The sequence below is a fragment of the Mesocricetus auratus genome, unplaced genomic scaffold, assembly GCF_017639785.1.
Source record: "Mesocricetus auratus isolate SY011 unplaced genomic scaffold, BCM_Maur_2.0 Super-Scaffold_100008, whole genome shotgun sequence".
Classification (NCBI taxonomy): Eukaryota; Metazoa; Chordata; class Mammalia; order Rodentia; family Cricetidae; genus Mesocricetus; species Mesocricetus auratus.
The window spans coordinates 77,722,068-77,742,774 of record NW_024429192.1 but is presented as its reverse complement, the minus strand read 5'-3'; the positions used below and the strand labels follow the sequence as shown (position 1 = coordinate 77,742,774).

The 20,707-nt window shown below is 48.0% G+C and overlaps 1 protein-coding gene across 1 annotated transcript in view; it reads right to left on the bottom strand.

Moving 5' to 3' along the window:
- Window positions 1-14,426: 14,426 nt before the first annotated feature.
- Window positions 14,427-20,707, bottom strand: part of Dnaaf5 (dynein axonemal assembly factor 5) — a 34,928-nt gene continuing 28,647 nt past the window's right edge. Inside the window, exons 11-13 of the mRNA XM_005080000.4 lie at window positions 19,582-19,738; window positions 16,416-16,607; window positions 14,427-15,415 (exon numbers count right to left, since the gene is read on the bottom strand). Coding sequence (XP_005080057.1) covers window positions 15,279-15,415; window positions 16,416-16,607; window positions 19,582-19,738 — 486 coding nt within the window. The 3' untranslated portion in view covers window positions 14,427-15,278. The remainder of the gene's footprint in view (window positions 15,416-16,415; window positions 16,608-19,581; window positions 19,739-20,707) is intronic.

Sequence of the window (20,707 nt, the reverse complement as noted above, 5' to 3'; positions counted from 1 at the left end):
ACGCAAACGTCCGTCAATCCCAGGCGCGTCTGCTGAAGCTCCAGACCAATGGGAAGGCGGCTTCCCCGCCGCGGCCCGCAAGGGCGGGGGGAAGGGTGGGACCTGTGGCGTCAGTGGGCGGGGCGGGCGCGCTGGGACAGGAGGGGCCACGCCTAGGGAGAGGAGACGCCTCTTGGGTAGCGTTAGGATTAGGATTCTCTGCTGAGTTGCTCGCGCTGGGTTCCTGGCAGAGCCTCAGTGAACCCGAGAGATCCGACTCCTGCTGAAGATGCGGTGGACTCCCAGGCACCTTCCTCTCCTCTGCTGCCTAGGTGCAGTGTTTGGAGGAAGCCCCCAACGTCGGCCCTGCCCTGCGGGCTGGAAGCCAGGCCTTCCCCTTGGGGAATCCATCTGCCCTCTCACGAGTTTTGCAAATAATGTTCAATTGCATTTGCTTTGCTTGTAGACCGAGTTTCACTTTGTAACCTTGACTGGCCTGAAACTCACTACGTAGACCAGGCTGGCTTTGAACTCGTTGAGATCAGCCTGCCTCTGCCTCCAACATGCACCACCACGCCCCACCTGTGTAGCCCAGACTGACTTCCACTTCGCAGCAATCCTCCTGCCTTGTCCTCCCAAGCACTGGGATTCCTACCAAGTGCCACCACAGCTGACTTCGATTTTTTTTAATGTGTGTGTATGCGTGTGTGTGTGCCTGCAAAGGCCTCAGGTCTCCTGAAGCTGTAGGTTGCAGGCTGTCAGAAGTGGATGCTGGCAACCAAACCCTAATCCTCTGGATAATCAGCAAGTGCTCTTTCTTTCTCCCTCCTCCCGGTGCAGCAAGTGCTCTTAACGGCTTAGCCATCTTTCCAGCCCTGGCTTTTATACTTTCTATTTATTTATTCATTCATTATTTATGTATTTATTTTTAGGCGGGGTCTCTATAGTCCTGGCCTCCTTGGAGCTTGCTATGTCGATCTGCCTGCCTCTGTCTGGGACTAAAGACATGCACCACCATGCCTGGCTGGCTTTTACACCCTCCCCCCCACTAGACAGGATTTCTCTGTGTAGCCTTGGTCGTATTGGGAACTTGCTCTGTAGACTAGGCTGGCCTTGAACTCACAGAAATCCGATTGCCTCTGCCGTCGTAGGGCTGGGATTAAAGGTATGCACCACAACTGCCAGGCTGGCTTTTACAGTTTTAAGTAAGAGTCATAACCTGGGAAGATGGATCAGTTAGTAAAGTACTAGCAGGACCTAAATTCAACCCCAGAATCCAGATTTAATAAATAAATAAATAAATAAGTGTATCACCCTGTGCTTGTAATCCCAGGACTGGAGAGTAGAGACTGGGATCCCTGGGGCTTGCTGGCCACCAATGTAACTTGGTGAGAGTAACCAACCCAGTGAGAGATTCTGTCTCAGAAAGCAAGGTAGATGGTTCCTGAGGAATGACACCAATGCACACACATGCACACACACATGGAACACACACAGGGTCTCCCTCTGCTGCCCAGGCTGTCTGCCAGTGCTGGGAACAGGCAAGCAGCCCCACATCCAGCCTGCTGCTGGCTTTTGATAGTCACCCATGTGTCCTCCACATGCCTCCTCACGTGGCAGGTGTTTTGACAATGTGTTGATTTGTCCCATTGGTAAATTGAGGGACTTTTCTGTAAGTAGTAGACATTAAGGGTTTCAGGTCACAAGGACATTTGTGGCAAACATTTAAGTACACTACTAGTAAAGTGAGTGGGTTTGGCAGGACAGCTGGTTGGCTCCACAGGCATGAGGCTCTATGGCTTACTGACCCCTGGGTCAGCAGCTGAACATCTGGATTTTGTCAGTAGAAGCTGTTGTAAATGAAACACTTGAGCATTTAGGGGCAGAAGTCTGTGTGTGGACATTTGGGTTAGCTTTTGTCTTTTTTTTATTTGGCTTGCTTTATTTTTTTCCATTTGTGTGTGTGTGTGTGTGTGTGTGTGTGTGTGTGTGTGTGTGTGCGCGCGCGCGTTTGCATTGTGTATGTGCATATGTGTGTTCCCGGTGCCCATACAGATCAGAAGTGGGCATCAGATCCCCTAAAACTTAATTTACATATGGCTAGGAGTCACCCTGTGGATGCTGGGAACTCAATGTGGGTCCTCTGCAAGAGCAGTTAAATGCTCTTAACTGATAAGCCATCTCTTTAGCCCAGGATTTTTTGGTTTTGATTTTTTTGGTATTTTTGAGGCAGTGTCTATGTAGCCCTGGCTGTCCTTGAACTTGCTGTGTAGACCATGCTGGCCTTGAATTTACAAAGATTCACCTGTTTCTGCCTCTTGGGTGCTGGGATTAAAAGAATACAACACCACACCTGGCCTTTTTTTTTTTTTTTAAATAGGGAATCAACAGTGTAGCCCAGGCTGGCTTCAAGATCCTCCTCCTTCTGCCTCCACTTCTCAGGTCCTGAAATTACAAGTGTAAGCCACCACAACTGGCATTTTTTGTTCTTTTTTTTTTTTAATTAGCTTCTTTTCTTTCTTTCTTTTCTTTTTTGAGACAGTCTTATATTCCCCAGGCTGGCCTTAAATTTGATATGAACTCTTTATCATTCAGCCTGAAGTGCTGAAATTAAAGGGATATTCTGCCACACTCAGTTCCAGTAGTGCTGGTGATTAATCTCAGGGCCTTGGGCATGCTAGGCAGACACTCTACCAGCTCTGTTATCACCAGCCAGTTTTGGTTCTTTATTAGCAATTGCATCTGGTGGCTCAGGCCTGTCATCTCGGCAGTTTGGGAGGCTGAAGTAGGAGACTCCCAAAGTCAAAGCCAACCTGGGCAATTTAGTCATACCCGGTGACTGGTGCTAATGGCAGTGTTGTGCTCAGTGCAAACACAAAGTTATCATTTGCATGAGAGGTTTCCTATGATTGGTGCAAACGCCCTTCCCCTGGCAACATAAGTAGGTTGTGGGACCCATCTGGCAGGCCAGCTGGGGACCCGGTCTTGTGTTGCCAAGTCCTATGATGCCACAGTAGTCACAGTAAAAGGCTGTTCCCACTGATCATTTCTTGTCTGCTTTACATAGTACAGGGTGAATGTGAAGACAAGTGACGTAGGCAAAGCGGTGGCGTGGCATCTGCGGTGGTGACAAGAGAACCTGGCAATGCACCGAGCCTCTGAGGCAGCCGCGTGGGCAGCATGGCAGCAGACCCTGGCAGAAGTTGCTTCAGATCAGCAGTACCTGGAACAGAAGCTGCAGTAGCAAGAGGCACCTGAACCATGGGGCAAGGTACAGCCAGGGCAGAGAGAAAAAGGACGGAAGCAGCCCAGGGAGGATGAGAGCAGAGGTTGAAAGACAGAAGTCTGCAATGATCAGAGAAGGAAAACCACAGGCCACGATAGCAGGAAATGTTCCAGAGAACTGCCAAGTCGGTAAGGCCAAGGGTCCCTGACACCACAAGCTGGGAGCTGTAACTCTGGCTGTTGAGGGTTGTGGAATCCCAACTTCCAGACCCCAGCTGCTTCCAGAGGGATAGAAGAGTCCCAGCTTCTTAGGTGTGTATGAGAGCTATAAAAGAATGGGAATCCCAGCCCTTGAGAGGGAGAGGCAAGAGGGGAAGGAGTTCAAGGTTAGTCTCTGCTACATAAGCTCTTGTTTCAAAAAGGCAAAACAAGAGAAAGAGCTGTAGTAATTATAGCCCTCAGGGCCCTGCTGTCCAGCGTCAGAGTGACCTGCAGCAGTGGTGGATGCCCCAAGCTGCCACTTCCTGCTGCCATAACTACAGCCATAGCCAAAACCAACTTTTTTTATTTGTTTGCTTATTTAATTTGGGGTATAGGATCTCATGTAGCACAGGCTAGCCTTGAATTTGCTATGAAGCTGAGGATGACTTTGAACTTCTGATCCATCTTATTTCTCCATCCAAGTCCTGGGATTAGAGACATGTGCACCATCACACCTGGTTTACAGAGTATTGGGAATGGAACCCCGAACTTCTGTATGCCGGTGAGAACCACCCTACCTCCACTGCACCCTCTGGCTGTCTTTTTGTATTTCATTTTATTTTTGTTTGGCTTTGAAGAGCAGCCGTTGAGTAGCTTCTCCTAGCCCAACAGGCTGACTAGTGAAGGTAGTCCCTCTGAACTCACACCTTGACGATGTTGGCACCAGATCACTATTTCAGTTGTAAACAGAACCTGACTCCAATAGTGAGGAGGTTGAGAAACCCGAGCTGGAGGCTTCCAGTCACTGGAGCAGCAGGCGGGCTGCAAGGGGATCAGAAAACTGGGTGGGCAGAGACGCTGAAAGGAGGAGCAGCTAGCCCAGGAAACCCCTTTCTCTTAAAGAAGCAACTGGGCTTCCCTGCTGGCTAGCTGGGGCAGAAGATGTTGTGAAGGAATTTTTTTTTTTGTCCTTGGTGGTTCCCCGCAGCAGTCTAGGGCGTTTCCTAGTCCCAGTGTGGTTCTGGGTGTGGTAGGGAGGGGCACAGCAACAAGTGAGAGTTGAGAGAAGCCTAGCCTACCCGGTGCTGGAGAATCCTGGGCTGGTCACTTTCAGGGAGCTATAGCCACAGAACTCTCTTTGCTTTTTATTTTATGACAGGGTTTCACTAGGTTACTCAGGCTGGCCTTGAACTTACTTTGAATCCCAGGCAGGCCCTGAACAGGTGATTTCCCCCTATCTCAGCCTTCCAAGTAGCTGGAACTACAGGTATGCTTTATGTCCCGTCCCCCCCAAGACAGTTTCTCTCTAGTTTTGGAGAGGCTGACCTGGAACTCAGAGATCCATCTGCCTCTGCCTCCTGAGTGCTGGGATTGAAAGCATACAGGACCACCGCCTGGCAAAAGTTTATTTTTTGTTTTGTCTTTGGGTTTTATCAAGACAGGGTTTCTCTGTGTAGCCCTGGCTGTCCCAGAACTAGCTTTGCAGACCAGACTGGTCGGGAACTCAGAACTCAGCTGGTGGCACTCGGAAGGCAGAGGCAGGTGATCTCTGAGTTTGAGACCAGCCTGGTTTCTGCAAAGCTAGTTCCTGGAACTACAGGTATGAACCTATGACAATTTAGTAAACTGCACTGAAGTTGAAAGAAAAGAGTCACACCTGTGCTGAAGATTCTACAAGGCTTCCATGATTATAGAACTTCCATGATTGTAGAGTTGAAATGTTGCAGATCCATACCCAAATTATCCTGTGCTTTTTTTTTAGCCCCTTAGTAGGCATTCTCACCTCTGATCTAACACCCTATAGTTATTAGCTGAATTCTTTTGAAATGGCTTCCACCTAATGCAAAGCTTTTCACCAGATAACATTTGGAGCCCGTTAGAGATCTCCTCACTTTGCTGTAACCTTCTTACCTGACCTTTTCACCAGTATATTAGTTTATGCTTTCAGTTTTGAGACAAGGTCTTGTTATGTGGTCTTAGCTGACCTGGAACTCACTATGTAGACCAATCTGACCTCGAACTCAGATATCTGCCTGCCTAGATATCTGCTAGATATTAAAGTGCTAGAATTAAAGGTGTGTGCCACTCTACTCAGCTCCACCAATGTATTTTAAAAGTGTTTTGATTTTGTGTTGGCAAAACCCACAGAGAAATATGTGGAGTCCCCAATTCTTTGTAAGAAGGATTGCATTTGAGCTAAGTATGACGGTGCATGCTTGTATTCCTAGCACTTGGGAGGCAGAGGCAATAGAGTTGTTGCAACTTGAAAGCTAGCCTGGTCTACACAGTGAATTCCAGGCTAACCAGGAGGACAAAGTAAGATCTTGATTTAAAAAGATCTCAATATATGTACTTATATGTGTGTGTGTATGATATGATACACACACACATATACTAAGTGTAGAGCTGGCTCATTGGTATAAAAGCTTTTGCTCTTGCAGAGAACCTGGACTCAATTCCCAGCTCCCACATGGCTGCTCACAACCATCTGTTAAGTCCAGTCCTAGGGTGCACACTCATATGGTGCACAAAGTACATGTAGGCAAAACATTCACACACAAATAATAAAATGAAGCCGGGCGTTGGTGGCGCACGCCTTTAATCCCAGCACTCGGGAGGCAGAGTCAGGCGGATCTCTGTGAGTTCGAGGCCAGGCTGGACCGACAGCCTCCAAAACAGAGAAACCCTGTCTCGTAAAAACCAAAAAACCAAAAACCAAAAAAAACCAAATAATAAAATGATTTTATGCATGTATATTAAATTCAAAACAACAAGCAAGAACTAGAGAGATGGCTCAGCAGTTAAGAGCACTTGTTGGCCGGGTAGTGGTGCACACCGTTAATTCCAGCACTTGGGAGGCAGAGGCAGGCCGATTTCTGGGAGTTTGAGGCCAGTCTGGTCTATAGAGCTAGTTCTAGGACAGCTAGGGCTGTTACACAGAGAAACCCTATCTTGAAAAACCAAAAAAAAAAAAAAAAAAAAAGCTCTTGTTCTTGTTAGGAATCCACTTTAATTCCCAGCGCCCACATGGCAGCTCACAAGCATCCATAACTCCAATTCCAGGGCCTCTGACGCTCGCTCTCTTCTGACCTCTGCAGACAGCAAGCACACAGTGGTGCACAGATACACAAGCAGGCCCAACACTGATACACATAAAAGAAAAGAAAATTTGTAAGACTACAACAACAAAAGGTTTGCATCCTAACAACAGAATGACCCCTGCTGGCTTCCTCATGTCTCTTTTCAGCAAAAATCTGAAAGGATATCTGGCCTCCCTCAGCCCTCGGCCAGAGCTCTTGCTAACCAAGCTGCTGTTGCAGTAGCTTCTAGAGGCCATGGCCCTAGGACCTTCCAAAACTGGTGTGCTTTCCGTTCCTGCATTGTTGGCATCTGGCCAGCCACATCACTGTGAGCAGCTCCCTGGCTCTCCACTATCCCAGGTTCTTCCTACCTTCCGTGCAGTCTCCTCCCGGGCCCTGACCTCCACAGGTGTGTCTCTGAGCCTTGGATGGCTGCAAGCGAGCCCTAGCCACTCTCTGATCTTCTCCATACCTGACTTGACACCTCCAGTTTGAATTCCTGGACTCACCTTGCCCTCTCAGGGTAAAACCAGTGTCTTCCACTCCTTGATTCAAAAGACCTTTACCAGGCTGGGCGTTGGTGGCACTCGGGGGGCAGAAGCAGGCAGATCTCTGTGAGTTTGAGGACAGCCCGGTCTACAAGAGCGAGTTCCAGGACAGCCTCCAAAGCCACAGAGAAACCCTGTCTCAAAAAACAAAAAACAGGGTTGGAGAGATGGCTCAGAGGTTAAGAGCACTGACTGCTCTTCCAGAGGTCCTGAGTTCAATTCCCAGCAACCACATGGTGGCTCACAACCATCCGTGATGAGATCTGGTGCCCTCTCCTGGCATGCAGACATACATAGAGGCAGGATGCTGTATTCATAAACATAATAGAATAAATAAAATCTTTAAAACAAAAAACAAACAAAAAGACCTTTACTGTCCCACAGGTAAAGCACCTACTGTCCCTTGAGCCAGATATAGTGCCAGGCAGAGTGGCACAGGGCTGTAATGGAGCAGTCAGGAGCTTTAGCTACAGGGAACCCATCTCAAAAAAAAAAAAAAAAGAAAAAAGAAAAAAAAAAAGAAGCCGGGCGTTGGTGGCGCACACCTTTAATCCCAGCACTCGGGAGGCAGAGGCAGGCGGATCTCTGTGAGTTCGAGGCCAGCCTGGTCTACAAAGTGAGTTCCAGGACAGCCTCCAAAACCACAGAGAAACCCTGTATCAAAAAACCAAAAAAAAAAAAAGGAAACAAAGAAAAAGAAAAAAAGGAAGACAGAGAGAGAGGGAGGAAGGGAGGAAGGAAGGAAGGAAGGAAGGAAGGAAGGAAGGAAAGAAGGAATGGGAAAAGAAGAGAGGGTGGACTGGCAAGACGGCTCAGCCAGTAAAAGTGCTTGTTTCTAAGTGGGACAGCCTGAGCTCCATCCCTGAGACCCACAGAGTAGAAAGAGGGAACCGACTCCTGCAAGTTGTCCTCTGACCGCCTTCCGTGCACATGGTGCATGCACTCCCATACAGCATGCTTGGTGCCCTTGAAGGTCAGGAGAGGAGGTTGAGAGTGACATATGGGTGCTGGGGATTGAGCCCGGGTCCTCTGAAAGAGCAGCACGTGCTCTTAAATGTTGAATCATCTCTCTAGGCCCTAAAATTCTTTTTCAAGAAGAGAAAGAAACAAGGGAGGGAAGGAAAGAATAAAATAAGTCACTTTAAGCTCCCCACCCGGCTGGGCATTGGTGGCACATGCCTTTAATCCCAGCACTCGGGAGGCAGAGGCAGGTGGATCTCTGTGAGTTCGAGGCCAGCCTGGTCTACAGAGCGAGTTCCAGACAGCCTCCAAAACAATACAGAGAAACTCTGTCTCAACCCCCCCCCAAAAAGTTCCCCATCTACTCCTTTTGGGCACTTTTTGGTCCCCATTTGTTTTTTGCATGGGACCTTATGTAGGCCAGGCTGTCCTTGAACTCCTGATCCTGTTGCCCTAGCCTCCCCAGCATTAGGATCACAGGCATTTCACACCATGCCTGGCTCCTGTAATCATGTGAGGCCCATCCCATTGCTTTTTCCTTAACACAGGTAGAGTCTGTCTGTGGCTTCTGCTAGACTTTGCTTTTCTACCTAATAGTATGTGCCCTGTAGGCACATAGCAGAGAGAAGATGAAATGTCCCAGGCAAATATCCCCTTGTTGAAAGCCTGTGCCTAAGAAGTGAAGGAGACAGGGCAGAGAAAGTAGGTGGAGAGGGGAGGGGAGCACCACAGGGTTCAGGCAAATTTTGGAAGTCCGGAAGCTGTAGAAAGTGAGGTGGGTGGAGGGCGGAAGAACATCCCAGAATAGGCATGGGATTGAGGGTGAGGCTAGGGGCATGCCTGGCACCCCAGGGATTAAGTAGAGCTTTGGAGTGAAGCAACTGTGCTCTCCCACACTCCGGCCTAGAGCAACTGGCTATTGGCACGATGCTCTGGTCCAAGAGCCAAGAGCTGGGTCCTCCTCTGCAGAGGAGGCTCTCAGAGTGGGAACAGGCTTCCCAAGCAGCTGATTCCTGAGTGGGGCCCCTAGGGAGGTCTCAGCATCTTGCAAGGATGATGCCCAAGAGACCCTGCTTGGGCACTAAGCTCTGGAGAGAGGCTTGGCAGGGAAACTGAGTCATCTGGAACAGAAACCTGGGAGTCACTGGTTTCTAAACAGGGAATTGCAGGGAACCTGCAGGAGAGTGAAGGACCAGGGACTAAGATGGGGCATGTCTCCTTCTGGGATGGGGAGGGGGATACAGAAAGCTTTTTGAGAATGTGCTGATTAGAATCCTGAGGATGGGAGGGACTAGCTTTGTTAGGAAGAAGACAGCTCAGAGATGGGCTGGAGAAACAGAACAGGAAGAAGGAAGGGAGGGAGAGAGGGAAGGAAGGAAGGAAGGAAGGAAGGAAGGAAGGAAGGAAGGAAGGAAGGAAGGAAGGAAGGAAAATGGGCTGGGTGGTGGGCATGCTTTTAATCCCAGCACTCTGGAGGCAGAGGCAGGCAGATCTCTGTGAGTTCAAAGCCAGCCTGGTCTACAAAGGGAGTTCCAGGACAGCCAAGGCTACACAGAGAAATCCTGTATCCAAAAAAAGAAAAAGAAAAAGGATTGGGGGGAAAAGGGAAGGAGCTGTTAACAAATGTAGGTGGAGGTAAGTGTCCCTTATCTGAAGCCCTGAGAACATCACTCTTTTCTTGTTTGTTTTTTGTTTTTTTTAAGACAGGGTTTCTCTGTATTGTTTTGGAGGCTGTCCTGGAGTTCACTCAGTAGAACAGGCTGGTCTTGAACTCACAGATATCCGCCTGCCTCTGCCTCCCGAGTGCTGGGATTAAAGGCTTGCACCACCACTGCCTGGCTGAGGACACCACTCTTGACACCTATCCAAACTGACCCGCCACCATCTCCCTCTAACCACATGGAGGCTTGCAGGGCAGCCTCCTCACTGCTGACTTGCCAAGCTTGCTCTTGCTCAGGGCTTTTGTTCTGTTACCCACAGAACTGGCAGCTGGGATCCCACCAAAGGGATCCTTCATCCTTATCACACATGGGTCTTCTTTTCCCTGAGACATGGGCCAGGTCAGGACCAACAGCCCTGGCTGCTTGCTCACCCACTTAGGGGAGAGATGAGTGTTCTATTTGCTCTCGCCCATCTGTGTATGTATTTTAAACTCTACATTGAAATATTTTAGGATTTTTTAAACACAAAATTAGCAAAACTTGGTACAGAGCATTCCAGTCTATTCTGCTTAGCTTCTTGTAATATTAACATGTTACATAACTAAGGCACAAGAAATGGCAGACACCAGGAGTTTAATTTTGGCCACAGCACAATTGACAAAGCTATAGATGCAATTAAGAGCTGACAGTTTCCCTTCTTCCTGAGAGACAGAGAGAGAGAGAGAGAGAGAGAGTTTGTGTGTGCTTGTGCATATCCTATGTGTGAATGTCTATAGAGGCCAGGGGTCAAAGTCAGGTGTCATCTTAATTGATATCCACTTTTTCTTCTTCTTGTTCTCCAAGATAGGGTCTCTCTGTGCAGCTCTGGCTGTCCTGGAACTCACCCTGTAGACCAGGCTGGCTTTGAACTCACAGAGATCCATCTGCCTCCCAAGTGCTGGGATTAGGGGCAAGCGCCACCACCACCCAGCTTTTCCCTTTTTTTTTTTTTTTTTTTTTTTCCGAGACAGGGTTTCTCTGTGGCTTTGGAGGCTGTCCTGGAACTCACTTTGTAGACCAGGCTGGCCTCGAACTCACAGAGATCCGCCTGCCTCTGCCTCCCGAGTGCTGGGATTAAAGGTGTGCGCCACCAACGCCCGGCCAGCTTTTCCCTTTTTATATTGAGACAAAGTCAAGCCGGGTGTTGGTGGCACACGCCTTTAATCCCAGCACTCGGGAGGCAGAGGCAGGCGGATCTCTGTGAGTTCGAGACCAGCCTGGACTACCAAGTGAGTTCCAGGACAGCCTCCAAAGCCACAGAGAAACCCTGTCTCGAAAAACCAAAAAAAAAAAAAAAAAAAAAAAAAAAAGAGACCAAGTCTACATTGTTTATTGGCTGGCCTCTAACTTTTAATCTACCTGCCTCAGCACCCCCAGTAGTTAAGTCTATGGCTTGCACTGCTAGGCCTGCCTTGTTTGCATTGCCACGAACTTACTGGGGACAGAAATAAGATTCTTGCTCACGTTAGGCAAACATGACGGGTTTGTATTCCCAGCCTGGGTTATTTGTGCTCCAGTAACCTAACAGTTATTTTTGTTGTTGCTGTTGCTCATGCTGTTTCACATTTGGCCACTAGGGGGCACTTAGTTTCTCTCCCAAACCCCTCTTCACTAGTACTAGCTGGCTGTTATCACCATGTTTTTTGTTTTTTTTTCCTAAACCCAGACCTGGTGGCCCATGCCTTTAATCCCAGCACTCAGGAGGCAGAGACAGGCGGTCTCTGTGATTTTGAGGCCAGCCTGGTCGACAGAGGGAGTTCCAGGCCAGACTCCAAAGCAATACAGAGAAACCCTGTTTCAAAACAAAACAAGAAACAATAAAAAAAAAAAAAACCCAGACCTGAATTCATTTTTTTTTCAAGACAAGGTTCTGTGAAGCTGGTCTTGAACTCCTGATTCTCCAGTCTCCATCTCAAGTGCTAGGATTACAGTCATTTTATAATGCTATTGACTCAGACATTTTTCTTTTCCTGTTTAAAAATTAAATTGCATTGTGTGTTGGGGGAACATACCCATGTCAATGTATGAGGGGGTAGGTCATAGGATAACTTTCAGTCAGTCTTTTTGTCTGTTTTCAAAACAGGGTTTCTCTGTGTATTTGGAGCCTATCCTGGAACTTGCTTTGTAGATCAGGCTGACCTTGAACTCACAGACAGCAGTTTACCTCTGCCTCCTGAGAGCTGGGATTAAAGGCGTGCACCACCACCACCTGTCATTCTTTTCCTTTTACCAAGGGTTGAACTCAGGCTGTCAGTTCTGAGACACCTTGCCAGCCCATTACTGTGTGCATTATTTCTGTCATCCAGACGTGTGGGCCCTGGGTACACTGGGCATGTGGAGGTCAGAAGACTCCCCTGTGTCTCTCCTTACCTTTACACGGGTGCTGGGGATTGAAGTTAGGCCAGTGGGCTTGCTTGGCAAGCGCCTTTCCCACTGAGCCATCTCACTGGCTCTGACATGTCAACCTATTTGCTAGTGAAGGCCTTTAATTCCAGTACTTGGAGGCAGAGGCAGCAGATCTCTGAGTTCAAGGCCAGCCTGGCATATAGAGTGAGTTTCAGGACAGCCAGCACTCCACAGAGAAACCCTTCTTCTACAAAACTAAACCAAACCAAACCAAAGAGGCTCATTTGTTTACATGTGGCTGACTAGGCTTTCTTTTCGGTTTTCAGAAGGAAGTGGGCTCTTGTCCTTATTTTCCCACCTCCACCCCAGGGAGGTGTCTGCTCCAATTTCATTTTCTCTCCAGAAGGAGGCAGCTGGCAGGATGGCTCAGCGGATAGATAAAGTGCTCACCCCAGATCCATGATGGAGAGAACAGGCTTCTGATGTGTTCATGCTGGCGGGGGTTCCATTGTATGTGTGCCCACCTATACTCAGCCAATTGCCCACTTCAGATCAATAAAGCAGCCAACCAATCACTCCGGAACTCTCCCTCCAGAATCCAAACCCAGCCATTCTGTTTGCAGCAATGGGAAACATGCCCACACCACCAGCAACAGCTGAACAGGAAGGTCCATGAAGCCTAAAATACTTACCCTAGATCCCTTTGCAAAGATGCTGAGCTGTAGAGAGTGACTCAGCAGTAAAGCCCCCACTTTAAATAAGTGAGGGGCTGGGGGCGTAGCTCAGTGATAGAGCACCTGCCTAGAATCTTACACTGAGCAGCAGTTTTGAGTTCTGTACTCAGTAATGAATAATAAAATAAAATGCCTGGTGTTTGCTGTCAACCCGAGTTCAATCCCCAGGACGAACATGGTAGAAGGAAGAGAATGAACTGCTTTAGGTCAAACTTCCATATGTACACTGTAGCCCATGTGCACTCTCCAACAAATAAACGAAGGTAATAATTAAAATCAAAAGGTGAATAATTGGGGGCTGGAGAGATGGTTCATTGGTTAAGAACTTTGGTTGCTCTTCCAAAGGGCCTGGGTTCAATTCCCAGCACCCACATGGCAGGTCACAACTGTAACTCCAGTTCCAGGGGATCGGACACTCTCACACTAATGCACGTGAAATAAAAAAAAATATTAAAAAAAAGGTGAGCCGGGTGTTGGTGGCACACACCTTTAATCCCAGCACTCGGGAGGCAGAGGCAATCTGGGAGTTCGGGGCTAGCTTGGTCTACAGAGTGAGTTCCAGGACAGCCTCCAAAACAATACAGAGAAACCCTGTCTCAAAAAAACCAAAAAAAAAAAAAAAAAAAAAAAAAAAAGCTCAGCCAGGTGGCAGAGGCAGAGGGATCTCTGAGTTTAAGGCTAGCCTGGTCTACAGAGCAAGTTTCAGGACAGGCTCCAAAGAAACTATACAGAGGCTGGGCAGTGGTGGTGTACACCTTTAGTCCCAGCACTCAGGAGACAGAGGCAGGCGGATCTCTGTGAGTTCAAGACCAGCCTGGTCTACAGAGCTAGTTCCAGGAGAGCCTCCAAAGCCACAGAGAAACCCTGTCTCGAAAGTCCCCCCAAAAAATCAAAACAAAAACAAAACAAAAAAACTGTCTCAAAAAACCAAAACAATAACAAACAAATAAATAGATAAATAAAATTGTGTTTTGCTGGGCAGTGGTGGCACATGCCTTTAATCCTAGCACTCAGGAGGCAGAGACAGGCAGATCTCTGTGAGTTCGAAAAGTCAGTCTGGTCTACAAGGTGAGTTCCAGGACAGGCTCCAAAGTTACAGAGAAACCCTGTTTCAAAAAACAAAAACAAAACAAAAAAATGCTTTGTGCTCATGATGGTTCAGGTGGGTCTGGCTGGACCTCTGTCATGAACTGCTAACTCGTGTCCATGTGATGCTAATGCTGTTTCTGGTCACAGGGAGATGGGTGGGTGGTAAGACCCTTCAAGGAACAGCAGAGTACTTTTGTCAGTTCTCAACTGAGGATGGAGCCCCAGGCAGCAAGGACAATGGAGATGGACAGAAAAGTAGCTGTAGGCTGTAGTCACTGGGCCAGGCACTCTGAGGCCAGCCTTCACCCACCTGGATGCCCAGCCCCACTCAGGGCCATGCTAGGGAGCCTTTAACACTGGTGATGGCCCAGTCTTGTTGGCACCCCAGCTACCTGTGTCAGAACTCACATCATAGGCAGTGGTAACTGACACCAGAGGGGCCACGGAGACCATGGCCAGTGTCCCTCAGGCTGGGTCACCCTGAGGCTGATACATGGAGACAGGAGCTGTCTCCAACAATGTAGGGTAATCTGTCAAATCACAAAGATGTCAACACAAAACAACTATAATAAATAATTTAATTCCACAAACGGCAAAGCAGAAATGTTAAGATTTGTTGGAAATGCCTCTCCCCATTGTCTTAACAAAAATATTGACTGCTGGTAAACATCCACTTAAAAACATTTTAGGCACTTGGTGGAAAAGACATGGGGGATGACTATCTACTGACTGCTGTAAGCGAGTGGTAGGGATGAGGTCTGGTTTCCTAGTTTATCCTTTGTCTGTGGACATCACTAATACTGGGAAACAGAAATGCAAGGAAAGTGCACCCACATCGCAAATTCCAGTGTATTTAAAATCAGGAGAAGTCAGGGGGTAGCAGCCCATGCCATTAATCCCAGCACTCGGGAGGCAGAGGCAGGCGGATCTCTGTGAGTTTAAGAGCAAGCTCCAGGACAGCCAAGGCTACATAGAGAAACTTCATCAGTGAGTCAAGACCAGGCATTCTCTTCAACCTAGGGTGACAAAGCCCAAAGGATGGCTGTTTCTACAATTGCTTTGGCTTTCCTGCAACATCAAGAGCATCCTTGGTGAGCATGGAAACAGGCCAGGACCTCTTGGGGCTTGTGAGGGAGCCTTAAAAACATTATATTCAAGCAGCTAGTTGGGAAGCTGGCAAGAATAGGGCACTTAACTTTAATTGTAGCTTTTTGAGGCCTCTGTTTATAGTAGGCATGTTACAAAATCTCAGAACCTGCTTAGGAAAGGGAAGCTGCTGCTCAAAGCACCATCTGGTGGTTGTGGGGGTCCCAAGGATGCCTGGGCTGTGGACACGGCTGCCTTAAATGCATAGTCTCCATGCCACCCACGCGGTACTTCAGAGAGTCGGGGCCCGTCAGTGGCTGCTGCACATGGTCACCGAGCAGCGGCCATGGCTTGCATGTGCTGCAACAGCTGCTCACAGTAGGCAGATGAACGGTGTTTGTGGACGACGGCCTCAGTCTCCCGGACCAGCACATCTGGGAACAGGACACTACCCTCCTTGAGGACTTCTAGAAGAGAGCACAGAACCCTCAGTCCAGCTGCAGGTGGCTGGGAGCCCACCTCATGCTGTACAGAGCTGGCAGCTTTCCTTAGAGTTGCTGGATAGATCCCATGGGGCTGAAAACCACCTTCCTTCCTGAAGCCCTGGGCATTGTTCAGAGGGTGGAGGGTGAGGTCTCATGCTCCCCCATGTAGCAGTGTAGGGACTATTTGGAAGCATCACAGTCTACAGTGTTTGCTTCTTTCCCCCCACCAAAAGACTATCCCATTCTCCTTCCTTCTAAAACTGCAGTGTCCACAAAGTGTCCTGTACCATGCTAAGCCATTTGTAAAAGTATTCTCAATATTTTTATTCTTGTTTTTTGTTGGTCTGTAGGCACGTGTGTATATGTATAGCATATATGTATGTATGCGTGTGCATGCATATGAAGGTCAGAGGTCAGTGCTGGAGTGTCTTTCTCTACTATTCTCCACCTCATTTTTATTTATTTACTTGTTTATTTTTATTTGGGAGGCTATAAAGATGCCTGCTGCCTAGTCTGACATCCTGAGTTCCACCCTGGAATCCACCTGCCAGAGGGAGAGGTCAATCTAATGCAAGTTGTCTTCTATCTCCATGCACATGGTACCGTGGCACACACCCTCCCCCCCCAGATAACTACAAATATTAAAAAAAAAAATGGTGGCTGGAGAGATGGCTCAGAAGTACTGGCTGCTCTTCCAGTGGACCTGGATTTGATTTTCAGTATCTCATAGCGGCTCACAACCACGTGTAACTCAAACTCAAGGAGATCCAATGCCCTCTTCTGGACTCCATGGGTACGTTCACTTTCATGCATGTGATGCATACACACACACACACACACACACACACACACACACACACACACACACACACACAGGAAAACATTCATACACTCACATCTGGTCTCAACTAATTTCTATTTCAGTAACTCAAGGTACCAGAACCCAGAGGCAGCTGCACCCCGAGGGCCCTGGAGAGCTCACCTAGGACTGTGTCCTGGATGGCACTTTCAGGGTCATCCAGATGGACCAGCAGCTCCCTGTACAAGAACTGAACGCTGCTCTGATAGGCAGATTTGCCATCAGAGCTCTGCACACACTTCAGCCAGGTGAGCAAGGCAGAAGCAGCTGCCATCCTCACGTCGTTGGAGACATCATCTAGGCGCTTCAGGAGTTCTGTGGGGAGGGGACAGGTGAGACAGGCCAGGCAGGCAAATTTATGGCAGGGCTTTTTATGTTGTTGTTCTTTTTTCAAGACAGGGTTTCTCTGTGTAACAAACAGCCTTGGCTGTCCTGGAACTAGCACTATAGACCAGGCTGGCCTCAAACTCACAGACACACACCTGTATGGCAGGGCTTTTAACCTGCAAATGTGGATGACCTTTGCTCTAGGAGCCGGAGAACCCAACCCTCAAAGGGAGACTCTCCAGCAGTGAGCATCTTCAACGGATGGAGCATTACTTCCTGAAGCTGTTTAGTCCCTACAGCCCTGAGACCTCCAAGACTCAGATGCACACCAGACTATCAGCTGACACGGGGCAGAGACTTCCTCACAACTGCTGCAGACTGAAGAGCCTGAGGCCAACATGACAACTGTGCCAGCCTTGGTTTGTCTCTGTGGGATTTCCTTGACCAGGTTGTCTGCTGTCAATAACAGATCTATCCTTTCTGACAGGCAGAAACTTCTAAAATAATGGGTAAGAGTTTCATTAAACTTAGGCTTTCCCCACCACCTGGAAAATAAAACAAAACAAAAAATCCTCTCTGGAACAGATGTGAACATACAGCTGCAATACCAGCACTTGGGAAACTGAGGCAGGAGGATTGTTGTAAGTCTGAAGCCCAGTTACACTTGACATTCTGGGCTAAACATATCTCAATAACCAAAGGTGGCAAAAAGCAGTTTCTGGAACCTACTTCTACAGCACAAAGTTTCAGGAGAATGGGCAAGTGGGGTAACAGCAAGAGTTGGCCAGGGCAGGCTGCTCTCATCTGTATCTGAAAGCTCATGAGCAGGATAGCTCTGAAGGTAAGAAAAGATCACTACACACACAGAATGCAAGGCCTCCTGCTAGGAGCATTGGGACTGGAATGACTCATGGGGGATAACCTGCTGGAATGACTCACTGACTCACGGGGGATACCCAGGACCTCCCAGCATGGTGGGCTCTGGCTATAAGATTTTTAGAAACCCAGTGGGAAGTCCTGCTCGCATACTTTGGACAGGCACAGGAGAGACCACCACACCTTAGACTGACAGAGGAAACTGAATGGGACTCTAGAGTGCAAGGCTGGCCGAGGCACAAAACCCGAGCACAAGGACTCACCCATCCCAGGCCTGAGTGCACCCTGACCAATGTTGGAATTACGCAGAGCTGACTTTCACTGGGGCTAACTTATGAGGGTGAATGGGCTGGTGGCAGCTGATAGTGCTCTTTGTGAGCAACTCTGGTAGAACTGACGCTTTAGGCTGGGACCTGTCCCCTGTTCAAAGTTGGCTCTGGGTGTACCTGTACCCATCCTGAGACATCCTTCCAACAGTCTCCTGTACACTGAGAAGGAGCAACACGCTGAGGAGCTGTGTTTGCTGTAACTGGGGGAGGTGTGTCCAATGTGGAAATGAAAACACTTATAATAATAAAACCAAACAATGAGAAAAGCATGTGAGAGGACAGTGGTGAGGCCTGCAGCTGTGGGTTTCTGTAGAGGCTTCTCCTATCTCAGCATTTTATTTGTAGGCTTGAGAATCTGAGTTTGCCTTCAACTCATCTCTTTTGGAGCCACCCTCAGCATCCTTCCTCAGAGAATATGCCTTGATTTCTCCTCCCAGGGGCTGTGTTTAGGGAGCCAAAGGCCTTCAATTCATTTATTTCTCTTTCAGTCATCTCAGAGTTCATCATGTACTCGGGAGACTTTTTATTTAAAAGATGACCTCACTAGCTAGCCCTGGCTGGCCCAGAACTTGCTATGTAGACCAGGCTGACCTTGAACTCAGAGATCTGCTTGCTTCTGCCTCCTAAGTGCTGGAATTAAAGGTGTGTGCTACCATGCCTAGCCTAGGACTTTTTGTTTTCCTTTTTTAAGATGGGGGTTCATGTAGCTAAGGTTGGCCTCAAACACTTGATCCTCTTGCCTCCACTCCAAAGTGCTGGGAAAACAGCTGTGTGTCATCACACCTGGCTTTCTTACTTGTTTTGAGACAGGGTCGCACTGTATAGACCTGGCTAGTTTCAGGTTGGCCTAAGATCTGCAATAATTCCCTCTGTCTCTACCTCTCAAGTGCTAGGATAAGAGGAGTGTGTAAGAATGGCCAGGGTTTAACTTGCTTCTAAAGGATGTTATTATTTTAGTTTTTTGACAACATTAAACCATTTTAAGTAAGGACTATAAGGAGTTTGTCCCTCAACCCTCTATAGTGTTTCTGCCCTGAAGACCATCCACCACCTATTACAACGTCCTCAGTTCAATTTTTGGGAGCCGTATTAGCAAGCTAACCTTGAATCAGTCACCTGCACCAGTTTTTTCCATGTTCTCTCACATCCACTGTTCTGCCTGGTGACTGTTCCCTCACACTCACAGTTCTTCTCGGGGGTATCGATTGGTTCCTCTTGTGCCCAGTGTTTTGCCTAGCACTGTCCCTGGTCAGCTCCTAAAGGATACCCCAGACCTCCTCCTGTTTTTGGCTACCATCTGGGAGCTTGTTGGCTGTGACATCCTCATTATCTGTCTATAATTTATTTGGTGCGTAGGCTGGTTCTAGACAGATGATAAGACTGTCCCCATCATGTCCCACCAGCCTGGTTCTATGCAGACTGCTTTATCTAGCACATGGAAGGCAGAAGATTTATTCCATACTATTGAATGTTTTTTTTATTTTATCTTTTTGGCTGGGAGCCTGGACACAATTCCTGCTCTGAGGAGGGTCTCTCAACCTTATGGGCTACACCCTAGTGGTCCTAGAAACAGGTCCTGGACCCATATCCAATAATGCTCAGAGTGGTTCTCCTTGCTTTCAGTGCAAGGAGGTGGTTCATTTGTCACTGTGGTATACGGATATCCAGCATCAACTCAATCAGGAGTATTTTCTATGTCTGACTACAAAAGAAGTTACTAAATAACTTTTTATACCCCCCAACCCCCAGTGTCTTACCAGGATAGACCCTGAGGAATTTCTCTGGCTCCATGGTATCCCCTGAGTTCTTGAGAAATGTGCTAATGATGCGGCAGGAGACCAGGCGTGTGGTCTGGGAGTCATCCTCTAGAGTGGCCAGCACCTGCGGCATCAGGGTCTCCTGTGCCTCTTGGACCTGCAAGTCACAAATGGGTGAGAGGACATCTGGGGCTACCATGCTGTCACAACTGTCAGTGCTCTCTGCTAGGCACGCCTGTCTGCAACACAATGCAGCTAGCAATGCTGTGCCAAATTTTACCTACAAGTAGACTTGAATCTTTTTTTTCAAGACAGGTTTTTTTCCTGTGTGGTCCTGCTATCCTGGAACTCATTCTGTAGACCAGGCTGGCCTTGAACTTAGAGATCTTCCTGCCTCTGCCTTCCAAGTGCTGGGAATAAAGGCATGTGCCACCACTGCGAAGCATTTGCTTTTGTTTTTCAGTGAAAGCTTTGTTTATTTTATGTGGGTATGTATGTAGGCATGCACACATGGAGGACATGTCAAGAGAACAACTTGCAAGAATCAGTTTTCTCCCTTCACAATATAGGTTCAGAGCATCAAACTCTGGCTATCAGGCTTGCTGGCAAATGCCTTTATCTGCTGAGTCACCTTGCTGGCCCTTGAATTATTTATTATTGGCTGAGAATGCTGGAGAATAGGCCAGGCCATGCAAGACAAGCAGACCATGTCAAGTATAGACAATTCAGCTCATCTGTAATCCCAGCACTTTAAGGGAAGACTCAGCTGTACAGTGAGTTCGAGGACAGCCTGTGCCTACAGAAAAACATCTCTAGGGGAAAACCAACCAACCAATCAACCAACTGAAAACCCATGAGGGGCTGAAGAGATGGCTCAGATAGTAAAGTGCTTATCAGGATCTCAGTTCAACCCCCAACACCAGTGCTAGGGAAGTGAAACACCAGAATCACTGTGGTCTGATGGTTAGCCAGCCTTGCTTACTTGCTAGGCCAGTAAGAGGCCCTGCTTCAAAAAACACAGTGGGCAGCATGGGAGGTATGACTTCTGATGTTGTCTAAGTTAGGGTTACTATTGCTGTGATGAAACACCATACTCAAAACAACTTGAGAAGGAAAGGGTTTATTT